Source organism: Alosa alosa, chromosome 14 (assembly GCF_017589495.1).
Source record: "Alosa alosa isolate M-15738 ecotype Scorff River chromosome 14, AALO_Geno_1.1, whole genome shotgun sequence".
Lineage (NCBI taxonomy): Eukaryota > Metazoa > Chordata > Actinopteri > Clupeiformes > Clupeidae > Alosa > Alosa alosa.
Window position 1 is genome coordinate 15,363,583 of NC_063202.1, and position 18,311 is coordinate 15,381,893.

At 42.4% G+C, this 18,311-nt stretch overlaps 1 protein-coding gene across 2 annotated transcripts; it reads left to right on the forward strand.

Moving 5' to 3' along the window:
* The first annotated feature begins 3,123 nt into the window (after nt 1-3,123).
* copb1 (COPI coat complex subunit beta 1) lies at nt 3,124-15,566 on the forward strand. 2 transcript variants are annotated; one of them, XM_048262852.1, is made up of 22 exons: nt 3,124-3,236; nt 4,110-4,244; nt 4,356-4,585; nt 5,058-5,227; nt 5,786-5,900; nt 6,000-6,092; nt 6,586-6,723; nt 6,821-6,940; nt 7,051-7,158; nt 7,297-7,443; nt 7,870-8,015; nt 8,505-8,601; nt 10,424-10,584; nt 10,765-10,885; nt 11,014-11,241; nt 12,110-12,289; nt 13,331-13,475; nt 13,624-13,743; nt 13,860-14,005; nt 14,523-14,612; nt 14,778-14,933; nt 15,173-15,566. In XM_048262852.1, exons 2-22 carry the CDS (start codon nt 4,154-4,156, stop codon nt 15,230-15,232), a joined length of 2,862 nt encoding a protein of 953 aa, XP_048118809.1. In that variant the 5' UTR covers nt 3,124-3,236; nt 4,110-4,153; the 3' UTR covers nt 15,233-15,566. The 2 variants fall into 2 exon arrangements, with proteins under 2 accessions (XP_048118809.1, XP_048118808.1); XM_048262851.1 differs by having other exon boundaries at nt 3,131-3,236; nt 4,112-4,244; nt 14,523-14,636.
* The last annotated feature ends 2,745 nt before the right edge of the window (nt 15,567-18,311 follow it).

The following is an 18,311-nucleotide window of genomic DNA, read 5'->3' on the forward strand; positions in this document are numbered from 1 at the left end:
TGTGGGATATATACCATAACGCCGGAGGACCATATAGGAGCCGATGAAATGGCTGGGCCTGCGTACGCCAGTGTATGAAACCAGGCCAGGCAGTATAGCATTCCTAATTGCAATAGATTTATAATAGAAAGGTAAAATAGGTAGGCTTAATAGATTACTCCTCTTATATTTTTGAGAGGAATGTCGTTAGGCAATATAGGCCCAACATGTAATGCAGAGATCCATGAGATCACGTTTAATTGTAATTTATTTTATGTCCCCAATGTAATTCCTCAGTGTTTCTTCTTAATTCTGAAATACACCCTGAATCACACCTGTGTTGAATAGCCAACTGGTCACAAAGTAAATGTTATGCTGCTCCCACTAAATGTGGCAAATTTATGGCAGGACATGCTATAGAAGTGCCTTCTACTATGTTGCTGATCTGAGAATTTTAATAGATCCTGATGATCCTGCTGAATAGATCCACTAGATGGCGCTCATTTGCCAAGTAGTTTGATCGGCTTTGACCTACTTAAGGAGAGAAGCTAAGCAGCAGGTTTAGACTCGGATTGAGAACAGTTAATTTTCCTCCAGATCAAAACCTTTTATCAAGAATCATGATAAAATCCACATAAACATGTTTCATATATTAATAGGTTAAGTGAGACGCAATTTTAATATATTTTTACACTGATAAGCTCTATATAAATTGCGAAGTCAGAGATTTTTTTTTTTAATCCTTGGGGTCCAAAAACGGGTTCATCTGTCCATTTGTTTGTGTGTGTGTGTATGTGTGTCTGACCAAATATATTGGCGAGGGTCACCTAGATGTGTGTGTTTTTTTTTTTTTTTAACAAAGACACCTTCTCTGCACTGCCTCACAGATCACCTCACAGAACGCCTATATTGTTCAGACTGCATAACGACTCAGAATGAATGGCAGCTCCAGGAACATGTGGAGAGTTTTAGGCCTGCACCTCACCAATTAATAAGCTGGCCACAAAGCACATTGGCCACCGTCAATAAGGCATCTGAGGTTTTACTTCATTAGGTCGCTTAAGAAAGCTGGTCAAGAAGCTGATGATGACTCAGGCCATATATTTTGCATTCTCTTGTGAGCTAATCATATTTTTACATTGATGGGAGAAGTATTCAGACTTGTGGCCACTCTTATCCTACTGTAAAACTCCATTACAAGCAAAAGTCCTACACATAAAATCCTATTTAAATACCACTGAATCTTACTGAAAGTACATAAGTAGCAGCTAAATTCAAGTATTAAAGTAGAAATAATAGTTTGGTCCATCTGAGTGATGTCTTATAATCAGATTAGTAATACGGAAGCATCAGTGTGTAAGCAGTAGGCTATGCAAGTAGCATGCTACTAATTAGGAGGCGGAGCTACAAACTACTTAATAGTTTCTCAGTAAACAAATCACATCTAAATGAATTTCCCCTTGAGGATCAATAAAGTATCTATCTATCTATCTATCTATCTATCTAATGTGATCACAACACACTGCTTTTTGTAAGTTGTCAGAGACCAGGTTGGAAAACAATCAATGTGTTGTATTACAATATACACCGGAATATTATTCATTATGTAAAATATTATTATATCTCAATTATTATTATATCTCAGAAGGGATCAGGAAGCCAAGTAAATAGTGAAAGTATATTCACATTAAATATTGAAATACTGAAGTTTAAGTACCTAGAAATTAAATTGGGCTAAAGTCACAGTGTTACGTAAACTAAATTCATGGTGTTTCAAATTAACTTTTCCTGACACATTGCATTTGATTAGGTCTATGATACAATAAAAAAAAGTATTCATTGTCATGACACTCAGTTTCTAAACTAGACGATGGTATGGCTGTGTTCCTAAATCACTTAACTGAGACAACAATGGAGGTGCATGTTGATAAAAGGGATCCCTGACCAATTTTAGAATGCTTTAAAGAATTGCAAATAGTCTTCTCGGTGAATGTCTTGTAAAGTGAATGTGCTGAATTATGTCAGCCCAACAGAAGACTACGGTCTCAGCTGATGTTTCTCTGTCTATCATGAATAGATGATAGGTCTTGAATCTTACTTCCTAAATCTGTTTGCAAAGAATGTTGTTTGAATTTGAATTTTGAATTGAACAATAGTCATCTCACGACTCGACTACTGCAATGCCCACCTGACAGGTCTCCCAGCCTGCGCAGTGAAACCACTTCAGATGATCCAGAATGCCCTCATACAGACATACGCTACCTTCAGACCACTGGTCTACAACCAACCTAGCTCTAAAAGTACGCTCAGGCCAATCCAAACTTCCCAGCCGTCTTAAACTGACACGTAACTGTTAAAAACAGCACTCACTGATGCACTTATTCTTACTGTACTCTAATGTTTTTAAATTGTCCTAAAATTGTTGAGAATTGCTCTAAAACTTAAACTGTTTACCATGTTGTTAGTCGCTTTGGCTAAAAAAGCGCCAGCCAAATGTAATGTAATGTAATGTAATGTAGCCTAATGAATTTATATATTTTTATATATATAGGTATATAAAAAATATACCCTTGAAAAATACCATAAAAGTCATTGAATTGTTAATTGGTTGAGCCTTACCAAGGTCTATGTCTCGTAAAATAAATAATAATAATAATAAAAAATAATGATTGCTTTTTGAATTTGTGAAAGCTGAAAGCTGTAAGTTGTGAACAATATGATCAGACAAAAACAGAAGAACGTACCCTAACTCTCTTGTTTGGGACACCATTAATGCTAGCCTAGAGTTCTTCTGATAGATTATAGTCCAAAAAGCAATGTAAACAATGTAGTCTTTAAACAACACTCACGATAAAGAGCAGTTAATAAACAAAATAGATGTTATGTATAATAGAACTTCCTGCACCAAATAGCCTACAACTTACTCAACTAAACATTGTCTGAGAACAACCAAGGAAACAGTCCCCTATACAGAGGCATATGGTTGGTGGTAATATATAATGCATACATGTGTAACCTAAAATATATTTGGGCAGTTGTAATGAGTTGTATTTTGAAATACTCTGTTTTGGCCATTGAGTTGTAGCCTACACACAGAGCGTAAAAAGCGTAAAAAAGCTGTTTGTCCTCTCATGCTTACCGTAGCATTGATGTGGCTCAAGCAGGAAGATTCCACGTCACTCGAAAGGACCAGAGAAGCAAACTAGCCACGGATGCGGAGATAAAAAAGAAACGGGAATAACACAGACAACCTGAAGGTAACAAACAAACAAACATAACTTTGTTATATTAATTTCATATGTATAACATAATATGTCTATACACTCAGTAAAGAATGCCTCATCGGTAGAAACAATGATTTAGCTAACTTAGCGTCTAGCTGACTGATATCTCTTTGCTTGCGAGCAAATCGACGATATGTTGGGGCTTGCTAGCTAGCCTGCATGCTAATGCGTAACTTGACTGCCAGTTTAGCTTGAAGTTCAAGATGTAGATGAAGTAGGAGCGCAAGAGGGAAAATATGCAAATATCTTACAGCAATCATTAGCTAGCTGATGCTCACAATGTCCTGTAAATACACAAATTAATACTCAAATCTAAGCTAGGAGCTATTCTGTTTCTGATTGCCAGCCATCGGAGTTTGTCATACAGCTAGCTAGCTTACCATAGTTGACATTAAGGCCTCATCAGCTTCCGATTAATTGTATACTTCCAAATACCAGCTCTTTGTTAAGCATGCTTTTCGTGACATTGCACGATAAGCTATGTGCATTGTCTTGATTCTGAGATCATTAATTTCGGTACATTTTCCGTACCTTTACGTATGACATCCTGCCAGCGAGTCAGGAAGTGGTCCACTTGATGTGTAACGTTACAATTTTGTCAGCTCTCGAGGCGCTATAGAGAGCTAAAGTTAACGCTGTTACACAATCGTTGTGGCATGATAAATATCAGTGGCATATTTTCACGAACGCTTGCTTCGATTTGCTACGATTCATTTACATAATTTATTCAGAAGAAATAACTGTATTATTGACAGTGTGCTTTTTGTCTTAAGATTAAGAATGTTACTAAAGGTCTGACTGGTCAGCAGTGATTTCAGTTCACATTATATGTGCTATATTATCTAGAGATATTGATTGGAGTCCCCTAAGAAGAAGACCTGCCTGGCACCATGACGGCCGCAGAAAATGTGTGTTACACCCTTATTAATGTTCCCAATGACTCGGAACCTCCCTCTGAAGTCAGCCTTAAGACTGATCTAGGTAAGCACACACATTAATGGACAATGCTATTTTATATCATATCTTGCACCCAATTTGCATACTTTTTCTATATATTATATGCATATTTTATGTTTGTTTTTTTATAAACAGAAAAGGGAGAGATCAAGGCAAAGACTGAAGCCTTGAAGAAAGTCATCATCATGATTCTAAATGGGGAGAAGTTGCCGGGCCTCCTTATGACCATCATCCGCTTCGTCCTCCCACTCCAAGACCACACCATCAAAAAGCTGCTGCTGGTCTTCTGGGAGATCGTGCCCAAAACCACGCCGGACGGCAAGCTTCTCCAGGAGATGATCTTGGTCTGTGATGCCTACAGAAAGGTATGTAGTATAGAAGAGAACCCTTGATTTGAAAGTGAAATGACTACTCACTCTCATGAACCATACCACCGTATCTCTTGAGGCGCATTCAAATTCTCAAACATAGGTTTCTGTTTGCTTTGAGTTTTTGGCAAACGTTTGCGAACACACGCAAACAGGCTGAGGAGGTAGTTCTACTCACTCTCATGAACCATACCACCGTATCTCTTGAGGCGCATTCAAATTCTCAAACATAGGTTTCTGTTTGCTTTGAGTTTTTGGCAAACGTTTGCGAACACACGCAAACAGGCTGAGGAGGTAGTTCTCCACGAACATACAATGGAGCTAGACGTGAGCTGGACGAAGTGTTACTGTTACAATGGAATGTTTACATTAACTCGTTCAGGTTCACCAGCTTAAGTGTGTACCTACCAGTGTGCCTTGTGAGAGTGTGACCCATGAGTCCCTTGTGGTGTGGTGCGATGCGTTTCAGGACCTCCAGCACCCAAACGAGTTCATCCGTGGCTCCACTCTGCGTTTCCTGTGCAAGCTGAAGGAGGCGGAGCTGCTTGAGCCCCTCATGCCTGCTATCCGCGCCTGCCTGGAGCATCGGCACAGCTACGTGCGGCGCAACGCCGTCCTGGCTATCTACACCATCTACAGGTGAGTGTGTGGGTCAGTGTGTTGTGGGGAGATGGACGATGCATGTCGAGTGGAGAGCCGTCCTGGCTATCTACACCATCTACAGGTGAGTGTGTGGGTCAGTGTGTTGTGGGGAGATGGACGATGCATGTCGAGTGGAGAGCCGTCCTGGCTATCTACACCATCTACAGGTGAGTGTGTGGGTCAGTGTGTTGTGGGGAGATGGACGATGCATGTCGAGTGGAGAGCCGTCCTGGCTATCTGCACCATCTACAGGTGAGTGTGTGGGTCAGTGTGTTGTGGGGAGATAGACGATGCATGTCGAGTGGAGATCAGACGGTTGATCCAAAGTAAAATTAAATAAATGCACTTTGAAGTGTGGGGAATAATGTTACATTTACCTCAGAGCAGATCTTGATGTTCATGACCAGGGTTGTTTAAAATGTAAAAATGGATATGTTTATAATGGCTTCAAAAGGTTGATTACTTCAGGCATAGAAATCATCTTAGCGTTAAGCCTTGACAAACACATAGATACAAGTGCTACGCACATGTTCAGGTTTTGATTTATTCTTCCAGAAACTTTGAACACCTGATCCCAGATGCTCCAGAACTGATCCATGACTTCCTGGTGAATGAGAAAGATGCCAGCTGCAAGAGAAATGCTTTCATGATGTTGATTCATGCGGACCAGGTACAGATGGGACCAGTGTGTTTTGTAAACGTTTTTAGCAGGAAGTGCAACTTTGATTTAGGCATTGCCGTCATTTTGTATTCTTTGTCTTCTTTACAGGACAGAGCGTTAGATTACCTAAGCACCTGTATTGACCAGGTGCACACCTTTGGAGACATTCTGCAGTTGGTCATTGTGGAACTGATCTACAAGGTGAGATATTCTTTCCTTATTGAACTATTTATTGTAATCACACTTTTGTCCTACCTTAAAAGACAGTCAGATGCAATGCAAGATTCAGGCCTGAACGTCATGTAGAGATTTGTACGTTAGGGACGGATTTCACAATATATGAGATGACATTTAATTTTTCACACTTAGCTCTCCCCATTCATTCTTTTTTGGGATGCATTCTCCATGTCTGGAGAAAGTAAAAGCAAAAAGAAGGTCCTCACCCCAAGATTCTTTTCTATTTTCTCTAAGTTATTCACAGGGCTCACAGACGTTTTGGCCCAAAGGTCTTTCTTTTTCATTTTGCGGACCTTTTTGCTTTTGCTACCAACAGTATATTGATAAAATATTATCTGTATCACTGTGCCCACCCCCATGTCCTTCTGCAACTGCATTTAGATATATGAATTGCTCATTGGGGAATTCTGGACATGATTTTGTGTTTTTGACTGATTCTATTCTCACCTTCCTCTAGGTGTGCCACGCCAACCCGTCAGAGCGAGCTCGCTTCATCCGGTGCATTTATAACCTGCTGCAGTCTTCCAGCCCCGCAGTGAAGTACGAGGCGGCGGGCACGCTAGTCACCCTCTCTAGTGCCCCCACTGCCATCAAGGTGCCCACGCGTGCCACACTCCCACCTGAGAGAACAGCCTTTTTTGCCCTCCTCACCTGAAGTTTAGTATGGCACTAAGATTTTTCTGTCTTTTCAGGCTGCTGCACAGTGCTATATTGACCTGATCATCAAGGAGAGCGATAACAACGTCAAGCTGATTGTCCTGGATCGCCTGATCGAGCTCAAGGAGCATCCCACACACGAGCGCGTTCTGCAGGTGAGGATGGATTTGTCCTTTGGCCTGCTTTGATGAAGGTTTAGCCCCAACCTGTGTGTGGGTGAGTTGTCTGTGTTTAATTAACACTATGTTGATTTGTCGTCCCTCAGGACCTGGTGATGGACATCCTAAGGGTGCTGACCACTCCCGATCTGGAAGTGCGGAAGAAGACCCTGCAACTAGCCCTTGACCTCGTCTCCTCAAGGAATGTCGAAGAGGTGTGTATGTGTGTGTGTGCTGATGAGTCGAATTTGTGCTGTTCAAGTGTAAGCTTTTGAAAGTGCCCTCAATATTGCTGGTAACCCACTCTTTAATCATGTTTGTGTGCTGAGCTGTGCTGTGCTGGGCTCTTGCAGTTGGTGATTGTGCTGAAGAAGGAGGTGATAAAGACTAACAACGTGACTGAGCACGAGGACACAGACAAGTACCGCCAGCTGCTGGTGCGCACCCTGCACTCCTGCAGCGTCCGCTTCCCTGACATGGCCGCCAACGTCATCCCTGTGGTAAGAGGGCTTCTTCCTCAAGTGGATATCTCCCCTAAAGCTGTTACATAGGCACTTAGCTTAAATAGATAGATAGATAGATACATAGATACATGCTCGCTCGCTCGCTCGAAATCCAAGGTCTCGGTAGCATAGACATCACACACAACATGCACTAACAGCAGAAAAAGTATATAATATAAATAACAACTGAGCAATAAGGACAGTAGAAGATAAAGAATATACTAAAATACAAATTATACTAAATAACACTAAATCTAAATTAAGTCTAAAACAGTATCCACATAGATGGATTGCATATCTTGGGAAACAGACAAGATGAGATGATATAAGGTGATTCTAAGGAATGTGAATTACTACAGTGTCCTACTATACAGTATATTAACTTCAATGTTTGTGTGTGTGTGTCCGTGTCCATGTCCACAGCTGATGGAATTCTTAAGTGACACTAATGAGGCCGCTGCAGCGGACGTGCTGGAGTTTGTGCGTGAGGCCATCCAGAGGTTTGACAACCTCAGGCCACTCATCACAGAGAAGATGCTGGAGGTCTTCCACGCCATCAAGACAGTCAAGTAAGACCCTCAGCACTGATGCTAACCATTACTATTGTTACACTTACAGTTTTCCAATTGTTAAAACACATTTTTTTGAAACCTTCCAACCTTTTCTCTTCTCAAACTACATTCATAGAATGTCTGACAGTTCATGCAAAATAAAACACTCGTCTCAAAAGTTTTACTTCTGCTCAGAACCAAACAGTGCCAGAGTACTGATCCAGTGTATGATTGAAGTGTTCTCTTAATTTTTTTGAGTAGTATATATGTATACATCGAACACATCTAACATACACTTCTTCCATTTTCTTCGACTACACTTTGTCTAACTTCAGCATTCTCATCCTCTGGTAGTATTTATGTAATAGTATTTATTGTTTCCCAAGGTCTCTTATTCAGTGTTGTCCAAATGTTATTCCTCATTTTGAAAGTTGCGTTCATGAATACATGTGAATGTGAATGTTTTTGGTGTTGGCTATACACTTAATGTGCGGTTGGACCTTTTAGGATCTACAGGGGCGCTCTATGGATCCTGGGAGAGTACTGCAGTACCAAAGAAGACATCCAGAGTGTGATGACCGAGGTGCGGCGGTCACTGGGAGAGGTACGTGTGTCTGTGTGTGTCTGTGTCTGTGTGTGTCTGTGTGTGTCTGTGTTGAGATAATTGAATGCTGTTTAGTTTTCAATGTATTATTATGACCGCCACGCAGCGAAGCGCGGGTCATATAGGTTTAGTCAGATTTTGTTTTTCTTTTTCGCATGTCCAAATTTTCGTCAAGGATTCCCGGGACACTGTAAGACCGGGGTACACGAAACTTGGTGGGCATGTAACCCCACATGGATAGCATGGAACCTCCTGTTTTTCGTTTTGATCTGTAGCCCCCCCGCTGGACTGGACCCCCCGAAAGGAGGGTAGGGCAGACACAGTTTTCTGTGAATATCTTAAGAACCGTAGGGTTTAGGAGGACCATTTTTTTTTTGTATGTTGATCTCAAAGGGCCATGTAAACCCATTCCATAACCACTCATTTCATGTATAGCGCCACCTAGTTAAACACAAAAAAGTAAAAATGAGGTGTTGTAATCGCAGGTATCTGTGACCTAACATAGTCAAAACTGCACGAAATTGGAAGTGTAGGATCATTATGACACCCTCTGAATACACGCCAAGTTTCGTGGAATTTCGTTCATGGGGGGGCCACACAATAAATTAATTTATGTTACTATAAATCGACTGGCCTGTAGGTGGCCGGAGACAGTTTTCTGTGAATATCTCGAGAACCGTAGGGCCTAGGAGGTCCACCTTTTTTTTGTATGTTGGTCTTAAGGGGGCATGTCAACCTATCCCATTACCACTTATTTCATGTATAGCGCCACCTAGTTAAAATTTAAAAAGCAAAACATTAGGTGTTTTTATCACAATATCTCTGGCTGACATGGTCAAAACTGCACGAAATTGAAAGTGTAGGATCATTATGACACCCTCGAATGCATGCCAAGTTTAAATGGACTTTCGTTCATGGGGGCCTTTATGTGTACATTTAGTGACCGTACACCAACAAGGATTCCCGGGACACTGAAAGACCGGGGTACACGAAACTTGGTGGGCATGTAACCCCACATGGATAGCATAGAACCATCGCTTTTCGTTTTGATCTGTAGCCCCCCCGCTGGACTGGATCCCCCGAAAGGAGAGTAGGGCAGACACAGTTTTCTGTGAATATCTTGAGAACCGTAGGGCCTAGGATGACCAATTTTTTTTGTATGTTTGCCTCCAGGGGTCATGTAAACCCATTCCATATGCACACATGTGCATAAACAGATACACACGCACACACATACATTCACAGTAATCCTACGTATGACACATACTCACACAGTAGACATATATACGCATGCATGCACATGCACACACACAGGCACATAAACAGGCAAACACACACATGCACGCACACACACCCACCCACACACCCACACACACATAAACATAAACATGTACACGCACACATGCACACAATTCAAGAATTTCTCAGAATTATGAACAGGCAAGATGGGGGTGGGGTTGTATAAAATGTATATTACATGCGAAACTAATCATGTTTTGGTACTTGTTGTCTAGCAGATACCAGTGAGATTTGAGTGTGCATAATGCAATTCAGTGAGACAGTTAGAATCATATATGCCTTTCAGCGTGACTTATTTTTGTGGAAAACATGTGCTGGACTGGGCGGCGGTCATATTTTGTACCGCTCTGCGGTACATCTAGTTTTAAAATAAATCCCTTTGATTCTCCGTAGGGAATTTGTCCTCATAGTGACTAATCAATGAATCGATTCTTTGTAAAGACACCGTGTCGCCATTAAGAATTAAACGGCCTCCCTCTCGTGTAACCTTTGTAATACGAATGTGTTTGCGCTCCTCCTCCAGATCCCCATCGTGGAGAACGAGATTAAGAAGGAGGCTGGTGAGGTGAAGCCGGAGGAGGAGGTGAACGCTGCTCCTGCCCAGAAGCTGGTCACCGAGATGGGCACCTACGTCACACAGAGCGCCCTCAGCTCCTCGCGCCCCTCCAAGAAAGAGGAAGACCGGTACGGACAGCCCGCGCACATCTCCGGCAGCTCTATCTCACAATGATGTCAAATGTTTAGGGTCATCACATTGAATTGCTGTAATCGGTTAAATCAAATTTGTTGTTGTTGAAGTTACTTTATTGTTTTTAATCCCTTCTAAAAAAAAATGGTGTTTGTGTCGTTGTTGTTGTTGTGTAGGCCGCCCCTGAGAGGTTTCCTCATGGATGGAGACTTCTTCGTTGCTGCCTCATTGGCAACCACACTCACCAAAGTTGCCCTGCGATATGTGGGCATTGTCCCTGACAAGAAGAGGCAGAACGTGAGTGGCTTAATGATGGATGTCTGTACTACTGTTATATTAGGACATACCGGTGTGTATATACGCAACGTCATGAGATTTTCTGAGATCTTGAGTCCGATGCGTCCTTGTTGTGCTTTCTCCTCTAGTCGTTCGTGGCTGAAGCTATGCTCATCATGGCCACTATCCTGCACTTGGGAAAGTCGTCGCTGCCCAAGAAGCCCATCACGGACGATGACGTGGACCGCATCTCGCTCTGCCTGAAGGTGCTGTCCGAGTTATCGCCGCTCATGAACGACGTCTTCAACAAGGAGTGCCGCAAGTCGCTCTCCCACATGCTGGCCGTGCGTCTGGAGGAGGAGAAGCTCTCCCAGAAGGTAGGGGGCGACGGAGAGCCTTATGGAGTGAAAGCATTTTTTTGTATGATGATGCTTATAAGTTCAGGCACAATTTGATATCTCGCTTCAACATTTATGTAGATATGCTTTTAGTTGGTCAAAGGTCATTGCATCTTTTTGATAATTTCCAACTTCAATCATTTACATGCTATTATCCTGTAATAAAACGTGATGATTAGCTAGATGATTAGCTTAATGATACTTCTACTGATATAGCCTAATGGTTACCGTAGCTAAAACTTATAGTACTACAATATTCCATTGTCACTGTCATTCATACATATTAAGCCAGTATCCCGCACATGAATTAAACCCAGTCTTAGACCTAGACTAAAAGGTTTTTCTTCGATGGAGATCTCATTGAAGTTCTCCTTCAGTTCCTAGTGTGTGTGAATGCAAACAGTAAAAAAGCCATAGGAACTGTGCAGTTCTAGGGGTAGCCTCTCCTGTTAGTGGTTAGTGTGTTGCAGAGACATTTGATAAATGTCTCTGCATGCATTTATCCCAATCCGTAAATTAGTGAAACACACTCAGCACACACACAGTGAGGTGAAGCACACACTAATCCCCGCGCCGTGAGCTGCCTGCAACAACAGCGGCACTCGGGGAGCAGTGAGGCGTTAGGGGGTCCAGTGAGGGGCCTTGCTCAAGAGCACTTCAGCCGTGCCTACTGGTCGGGCTTCGAACCGGAAACCCTCCGGTTACAAGTCCGAAGCGCTAACCAGTAGGCCACGGCTGCCCCTAATGTTGAAGTGTACAGCATAACAGCAGCCCATGTAGGCTGATGAGAGGGCCCACCGGAGCTACACTGACCATTTCTCCTCCTTTTATCACGTCTGACCCGCAGAAAGAGTCAGAGAAGCGCAACGTGATCGTGCAGGCAGACGACCCCATCTCCTTCATGCAGCTGACGGCCAAGAACGAGATGACCTCCAAAGAGGACCAGTTCCAGCTCAGCCTGCTCGCCGCCATGGGCAACACCCAGCGCAAGGAGGCCGCCGACCCTCTGGCCTCCAAACTCAACAAAGTGAGTCTCCGCCTGAGCTGCAATCTGACCATGAATTTCCATACTAGTTCCACACTGATACTTTCCATAGGAAAACACGTGCAATGTCTGATGTAGCCAGCAGATGGCAGTGTGGTTGAAGAGATTAACTGAATCGCTTGTAACATGAAGGGAAAGTAGCAGAGTCACCCCCTAGTGGTAGCGTTCCTAATTTTGGGCGAAATTAATGGGATTCTCCTTAGAGACTTAGAAAAAATGGATGTTGGTCTACATTAATAAGGTAGTGCAATGGCCTCTGTGACTTTATTCTGTTGATCAAAGTTTATTTCTAGTGAAAATGTGAGGTTTTCCAAGAGTTTTTAGTGATATGCGATTGCAACAATTGTTGTATAGATACAGTTTGGTAAACAAGTAATCATACCCCTGGCAAATATTGATATAAAGTTGATTTTCTCTTGACCAATATGTTTGTTTTGACTGAAAATGACACTGCCATATTTTGGCATATTTTCCTATTTTTAACATTTTTAATGAAAACTGGTGTGTCCAAAATTATTCATAGCCGTATCAAATAATCAATGGAAACATCTTTATTTACCATCACAGCTCTCAAAAGCTCTCTTGTTCACCATTTATTTCCCACTTTGGCTGGATGTTTCAGATCATTGTCTTGACAAATTTAAGTTTTTGAAAGAAGGCAAAGTAATGCTTGAAAATTGAGTAAGCTATTTTTGTGTACAAACGCTGAACAAATATTTGTTCACAATTATTGTACTGATAAAGCTATGTATAATATATTTCAGAAAATCCAGTCTGTGACATTTTACTTGCTCTCCAATAGGGAAGCAGCCACTAGGGGCATAGGTTTTCACTTTCCCCCTCCATAATAAAGGACCATGGATATCTCAGGTCAAAACCAACATCCATTTCATTATCCAGTCATAAATATTCAGTTGCCCTGCGCAGCATCAGAGCCAAAGCTTGTGTGCACTTGTGTATTTGAAAGAGGAAGTGGGAGAAACTCATTCAATCGTTACTCAAAATTGTACGGTTCTTTTGCAGGTCACTCAGCTCACCGGCTTCTCAGACCCAGTGTACGCAGAGGCCTACGTCCATGTCAACCAGTACGATATTGTCCTGGACGTGCTGGTGGTCAACCAGACCAGCGATACACTACAGAACTGCACACTGGAGCTGGCCACACTGGGTATATAAAGATTTATTAATTACGTTAAGATTTATTTATTAATTACCTGCAGCACCCCTGCCATGTGAGCTTTAGTAACTGAGCTACATTTTGGATTTTGATAAATATGTTGATTTTGATGGTAGTTGTTCCATTTTCCCACCTGCAGGAGACTTGAAGCTTGTGGAGAAGCCCTCCCCTCTCACTCTGGCTCCACACGACTTTGCCAACATCAAAGCCAACGTCAAAGTGGCATCTACAGAGAATGGCATCATTTTTGGAAACATAGGTACAGCTTCCTGTCTATTATGAGCCTGTTCTGTCTCCAGAATTAGTAAAGTGCTCTTGAAATGCTGGAAATGCTTTCGTTGTGTTCTCATGAGTTAACTGTGATTGGCTGTGCAGTGTACGACGTGTCGGGAGCAGCTAGCGACAGGAACTGCGTGGTCCTCAGTGACATCCACATTGACATCATGGACTACATCCAGCCGGCCTCCTGCACCGATGCCGAGTTCAGACAGATGTGGGCCGAGTTCGAGTGGGAGAACAAGGTACAAGGCCGACCAGCGCATCTGGACACTTGTCTTGCATCGGGTCGAATGCTGTAGGATTTGAGTTATCTTTTTGTGTAGTGGTTAAGGAGCTGGACTAGCATGCAGCAGCCTGAAAAGTTGTGGGTTTAATTCCCAGCTGCCACTGTTGTGCCCTTCAGATAGATAGATAGATTGATAGATAATTTATTGATCCCTAGGGGAAATTCAAGAAGCAAGCAAGGCCTTTAACCCCAAGTTGCTCCGGGGACAATGGGATCCCTTGTAATATGATTGACATACAGTATGTAAGTCGCTTTGGACAGAAGCATCTGCTAAATTAATAAATGTAAATGTTTTCTTGAATGCACCAACAGCAGTCTTCTGTTGACTTGCATAGTATTCGATACAGCGCCACTGAGCTAGGTGTTATTATAGCGAGACTTTATTCTGATACAGTGCCCGCTCCATTGATTTAGGCCTAGCTTGCAAAGCCAGTGCTAGAGTGCTGTGTTTGACTTGATCATTTCCCCCATAGGTGACGGTGAACACCAACATCTCCGAGCTCAATGAGTACCTGCTTCATATCCTCAGCTCCACCAACATGAAGTGCCTGACCCCAGAGAAGGTAATGCCTTCCGGCAGTGGACAAGTTAGTGACCTTATTTATCTAATTTCTTCAATACATATCTATTAACAGTATACCTTTGATTAACAACATTTGTTTTTTTTGTAGCATTGTTAGGATTCATCAGTAGTTGAGTCTTATCCGTGTTGCCCATGTTCTTATTAGGCACTGTCTGGCATCTGTGGTTTCATGGCTGCCAACCTGTATGCTCGCTCTATATTTGGTGAGGATGCACTGGCAAACGTGAGCATCGAGAAGCCCATCCACTTGGGCCCTGATGCACCGGTCAACGGACACATTCGCATCCGGGCCAAGAGCCAGGTAGGCCCGACCCCCCGCTACACCTGAACTCTGTGCTATTACCACGTAGGAGAATAGAAGGGATGTCTGGGCTTATCTATCACTCTGCTAATGCCCTTGCCTGTACAGCATTACATTACAAGTTAATAAGTCTGTAAATCACTTTTGAGAAGACGTCTAGTGGTCCAGAGGTCATCTGTTGAAAACTAGAGCTATGTTTAGTCGGCTACATGAATGAAATGCCTGTTTTGTGTTTACAGGGGATGGCCTTGAGTCTGGGTGACAAGATCAATCTGTCGCAGAAGAAGTCCGTGTCATAGAGATGAACCTTACCGGTGGCCTCTAAATGACAGCTGGTGTGATGTGACCCCCCCCCGGTGCGGTGCGCGGTCTAATCTCTCTCGTGCTCCGCTCTCTCTCTCTGTCTTTGTAATACCTGTCTCCGTCTCCACCGGCCGCGCTACTGTCTTTGTGCTCCACAGCCAGTGGCTGCCAATCCTTATCAGATATTGAACGCGCAGGGGGATTATTATTTAGATTTCCACAAAAACTATAAGTACGCTTTTTCAGATTCCTCCCTCCCCTTGCATCAAGTCATTGAGGGATTGTCGTTGCTCGTCTGTAACTTTCAATAAACACTGCAGATTATCCACATGTTCGTGTTGGTTTTTGGGGTAGTTTCCTTTGCTCTGCTGGGCGTGTGAGAGAAGTCAGAGGACGCTCCTGAAAGCGCCTCCTTATCATTCCTCATTTATGAATGTCGCTGCCGTAATTTCCAGTGGCCTTGCTGCCGTTTTGACATTTCCTCCACCCACAGATGACTCAACAAAGAGAAGCATTATTTTATCTGCTTTTGATGATTGAAATATTCAGGAATTTTTGGAATAGCTCACTGGTCACATGCTTTGCTGATGACTGTACACTGCAGGATACCTCGCGCAGAGGAAATGGGATGTGCGTTCTGTTTTATGTGTGTGTGAGTGCGGGTGGATGCGTGCATGTCATTGTGTATATCAAAACATACTTTGCACGTCTTGAGTGTTGCAGTTAGCTCAGCCAGTGGACTATTTTCAGGTGATATATTTCTCCTGTTGACTTATAGCCCTGATAATTAGGGGCTGTGTGACTGAATACTGTATGGAAGCCTCTCATAAGAATGATGCTTGTGAGATCAATAAAAATAAGGTTTGCTCAGGGCTTTCACAGAGAAGGATGAGAAACGGCAGAAATCTGCTGATGCAAACCCACACGTGTGGAGGTCTCTCCCTTAATTGCGTTAAGAGGATGAACCGTGGGGGTGGGGAGGGTACTTTGTTCCCCACATAAACTGTACATTAACTTTCATTTTTATTGGACTACAAAACCCAAACTAATGTCATTATGGGCGTCCCCAGTGTTGCATATAGATTACATAATATGAGCTCCTTAAAAGTGATCTCTAAGGTCATGTCAAGGGGAGAATCACATTTCATAGAGCCAGAACATAAATCTTCCTGTATGCCATACTTGTCTTGGAAACAGGGTTTAACTTTGATTTATGGCCATACATAGTGTGTAGTGCAAGATATAATTGTGTAAATTGCTGTTCTCAGGTGATGTGCAGTATTTTATGATTGTCCATAAAAGAGCACAGGTAAGGCACCCAAGAGAGGTGAAATGCTCTCATGTATGTTGGCTGAGAAATAGGGTAAATATCACTAACCAAAACACATTGTGGAGTATAAATATACTTTGCAATCACACATGCTTTGTGTGGACACCCCTATGTATTTCTACATGTCAGATATGGTCGTGTAAAATCAGCACTTGCCTATGCCTAACAGTCCTTCCATTCTGTAGAAAGCCAATGCATATATGGGGGATTAACAAGCACAGATTAATTCTCTACATTCCAATCTTCTACTCCGTTAAGGGCTCACATTTGCATTTCCACATTAATGCAATACCATTTTCAATTCTATGTTGAGCGGACATTTTCTTAATTACATTTTGTTGATTGTGTAATTACATGATTACGCTTGTGTTTTAATAATTACATTGGTTTTAATTCAGAAATAAATGGCTTTGCGCTGATTTGCACAGGGCCTGTGTGGGGCACAATATCTGCTCATTTCATCCATTGCCATACATTTATCACGTGGATATCAAATGACAAACATTGCACAGGAGAGTTCATTACAGGCATGTTTACAGTCCGAAAGGAATGTTTTACTTTTTTCTCTAGTTTTCCAAAGCTCCTTTGCCTCATTCAGTCTGTAAGTACTGTAATGTAAGGACTGTAAATATCCTAGTATACATTATGTGACCAGAGGTAATCTATCCCTTTTTACATTGTGTTCAGACGTCACGGTCAACAGGCCTTGATGTTGCACTAGTCCCCTCTGCTCGAGGACACGGTGGTGTTGAGGTAGCTTGGGATTCAGACTTAATTGAAATTCTTGGAATTCCTCAAAGGCTTCAATGCAGAGTGGGAGTCAAATGGAATCTGCTAATCCAGCCCTTCAAAATAATACCATCTTCTCTGTGAGGGCAAAAGGAAAAGCCCATTGTGCCTCTGTACTGAACAAATGTCATATTTCTGTACCATGGCTGGATGCGTATAGGTGATGATTGTGTGTGTGTGTTTGAGCTATTTGACATTTTGTAAGGTAGCATTTGCACAAGCAACACCAGTGGCAAAACACATCCAGTATATTTGGCCAGGGACTTCCAGGTCACTTTGCCTATGTTGAGCATGACGTGGTCTTGCCACAGTGCATATACACTTCTAACAGAGGTCAACGTTATGCAGACAATCCCATTCTAGGACCGTAAATGACTGAAAGGTGGGTGTGAGGTCAGTTTTCTCCAGCTGTGAAAACAGTGGACAACATGGACATCATTATCAACCGTATTTGTTCAGCTCATGGCTCCACTATAGGACGGGTGGATCTGGTACCTGGTGGTTCTATGTGGTGGGAAGTAAAACCTGAAAAAGTTATATCCAATCCAAGTTCCTAAAAGACCAGCGTTGTATTTTAGGAGCACATCAGAGTTAGACCATTACCAATGAACATGGACAATTACCAATGAACATGACAATGATGTATAATATGATAAGATTATAGGCTATAAGTCTTGATGCCTCAAATCTGTGACTCAGCCTAGCTAGGCTATTTTTCCACGAAATGACAAAATATAGCTCTGGTCCATCAGTAAATGCATTCTATCATGTCAATCGATTAAAAATCACATCAGATTAAACAGACCATTCATTAAGGACATTTCATGGCGTTGCGTATTTTTTGGAACATTTTTGTGGGGCGGTATATTGACGATGGACTGACATGTATTATGTATATTAATTGAAGTTTAGAACGGCCCCTAGCGTCAGCCATTTGTGTTGAACGAACTGATTCA